Source organism: Penaeus chinensis, chromosome 9 (genome assembly GCF_019202785.1).
Source record: "Penaeus chinensis breed Huanghai No. 1 chromosome 9, ASM1920278v2, whole genome shotgun sequence".
Taxonomy (NCBI): Eukaryota; Metazoa; Arthropoda; class Malacostraca; order Decapoda; family Penaeidae; genus Penaeus; species Penaeus chinensis.
The window spans coordinates 17,320,353-17,322,852 of record NC_061827.1 but is presented as its reverse complement, the minus strand read 5'-3'; the positions used below and the strand labels follow the sequence as shown (position 1 = coordinate 17,322,852).

At 36.6% G+C, this 2,500-nt stretch overlaps 1 protein-coding gene across 1 annotated transcript in view; it reads right to left on the bottom strand.

Moving 5' to 3' along the window:
* Positions 1-58: 58 nt before the first annotated feature.
* The window catches only part of LOC125029116 (eukaryotic translation initiation factor 3 subunit H-like), a 9,779-nt gene continuing 7,337 nt past the window's right edge, over positions 59-2,500 (bottom strand). Inside the window, exons 4-6 of the mRNA XM_047618905.1 lie at positions 2,025-2,227; positions 811-993; positions 59-384 (exon numbers count right to left, since the gene is read on the bottom strand). Coding sequence (XP_047474861.1) covers positions 169-384; positions 811-993; positions 2,025-2,227 — 602 coding nt within the window. The 3' untranslated portion in view covers positions 59-168. The remainder of the gene's footprint in view (positions 385-810; positions 994-2,024; positions 2,228-2,500) is intronic.

The window sequence follows — 2,500 nt, the reverse complement described above, 5'->3', positions numbered from 1 at the left end:
AAAAGTTTCAACATACTGATTATTAAGCATCAAACACTTGGAAAAAATAAACAATAGATCTCAGTCATCATGTTATGTTTTTTTTATTCAGTTTCTTCAAGTTCCTCTTCTCAAAAAATAAAAATAAAAAAAGACAAAAAAAAGTGAAAAAATTAGCACAAATCCTTATTATTTCCTATCATTCTGCAATGCCTTAGCCACATACAGCTTGCCCAGTGACTGGCTGCAGAACTGCGAAATTTGCTTGCAGTAGTTCGAAATCTGTCCAGAGGTGATCATAGCATCAAGTCTTGGCAGGGGAGCAATGGGCTTGAATTGCTTGCTAACATCCTCCTCAGGCAGAGGGGGCTCTCCACGGGCCTGGCGCTGGGCATTCTCTGCAGCCTGGGGTAGGAATAAGGGTGAAAAAGAATGAAAAATTAGACTAGTTATGGGGCAAGTCTTCTGCTAAAGTAACTATACTTAGGAAAGCCTGAAGTGTGACCTCATTAAAAATAATGAATAGATAAAAGAAAGGGGACTTTTGATTTACCTTTAGTAACAAACCTATGAATCAATACATCCTTATATAGACTGTATATGTTAATCATAATGCTAAATTTTCTTTCCATTCTAAAATTGGCAAGTAAAGTTTATAGTTATGATAAACATACTATGAAACCACTACGAGAAGGAAGACATTCATTGTAGCAGTTTCCTTTTTATTTCACCCAATACATTTGTATTTATATTTACTGCTTAATATAAAATATCAAATAAAGAACATTCCCAACTATACTAATTAAGAACCACCACAACACCACCACCTACCCTCTTCTGCATGAACTTGTGCTTGTCCTGCAACTGCTTGGCATTCTGTCGCTGAAAGTTGTTGAACTTGTTGGCTTCTTGGCTGAGGTCATCCACGTAGTCCATTAAGCACCTAAGCTGGCGGTCAAGTGTCGACATTGTGCCCAAGTCAAGGAACTGCATACCCTCGCTGCTGGGCATCATCTGTCATGCAAAAACAGGTATAATGAGTCAGCACAAGTATGAGTGTAAATAGCCTCAAGGGCATCAGAAATCATTTTTTTCTTTTCTTGTTCTTAGTGGTCTTTTTTTTTTCTTCTTCCTTTTTCTGGGGCAGAAATATATTTTTTTATGAGAACCTTAACTATAAATTTTTTTTTTTCTGTATTTTTTTTTCTTCTTTTTTTTTTTAGGTACTGAAACAGGATATATTTTTAAAGGCTTGAAATATAATTCCTATTTATTGGTGTTTTTGGAAATGCAAGATATCAACTTATTCAAAGTACTTAACCCCTATGATCTGAACATAACCATCATGACATGACTATCATGTCATGAAAAATTTGGCTGGAAGGGCAGGGTGAAAGGAACTTGCCGTCATGAGAATTTCAGATAAAGGCTGGGGTGATGGGAATGACTCACCAAGAGTGCACAATGCTCTTCAAGGGTGATTAGACTAAATGGGTGTTTAGGAAGGGGCTCCTGCATAATTTCCATTGATATTTCCATTGATAAACGAGAGTGGAATATACCATCCATGAGAAATGCCTGGAAGTGCTGTCTCCAGGGAGGATGCTATTTCCACCCTCAGGATGATATTCCTGCATGCCATGAATGGCAGCACAAGTTGTATTTAAAAAAAATGGACTACCTTGAGTAATGACATGGAGTCTGTGCAAGGAAAACAGTCTATTACCAACTGCACACAACATATCAAATGACAAATATAGACATTGAAAATGGCAAAAAAGCTAAAAACACTTATGAAGAAAAAGAGAAAATAACATTGCAAACAGGATGTATGGAGTCTATTCACTGCACACATGTATTCATGTGCGCCCAGCATACAAGCCACGCACTCATCAGAGTGGCCACTGAAGTAGGCCTAATGTACATAGTATGGGATATACAATAAATCCCACTTCATAATGGCAAACAATGAAGGAATATAAAGTACTAGTGAAGAAAAGGAAGAGACTGAAAACAAAAACAAAAAAAAACTTCCACTTTCTCACCTCATATAATTCACACATGAGTGTGTTGACGAGATGAGAGTTCTTTATGACTAATCGGATCTCCTGGAAGAGATTCTCATAGCCTAGTCTTCCCTTCTTTAGGGCCTCAGGGGTGTAATCACGCTCCTGGACAGTGTTAATGGCCTCTGGGGTCAGACGGTATGCCTTGATGGAGAGGAAGCCCCTGGCAGTCTTGATAGGGTCTGAAATTTGTGTACATGAATTAAATTTTTGTCATGTAATGTAAAAAAAAAAAATTGCATTCATATAATTACCCGTGTAATGTACTGTTTTTCATTAGTGATGCTAGATTCAAACTATAATCATGTTTATAAAATCAAATATAGATTCCAGTTGAAGTCACTGAATATTTATATCCTTTTAAAAAAATCTATACATACAGAGTTTGGTTTTCATACTACAAAAATAAGAACTTTTCTCTATGAATCTATCTAGCTTTCTTCTTCATCAAACCC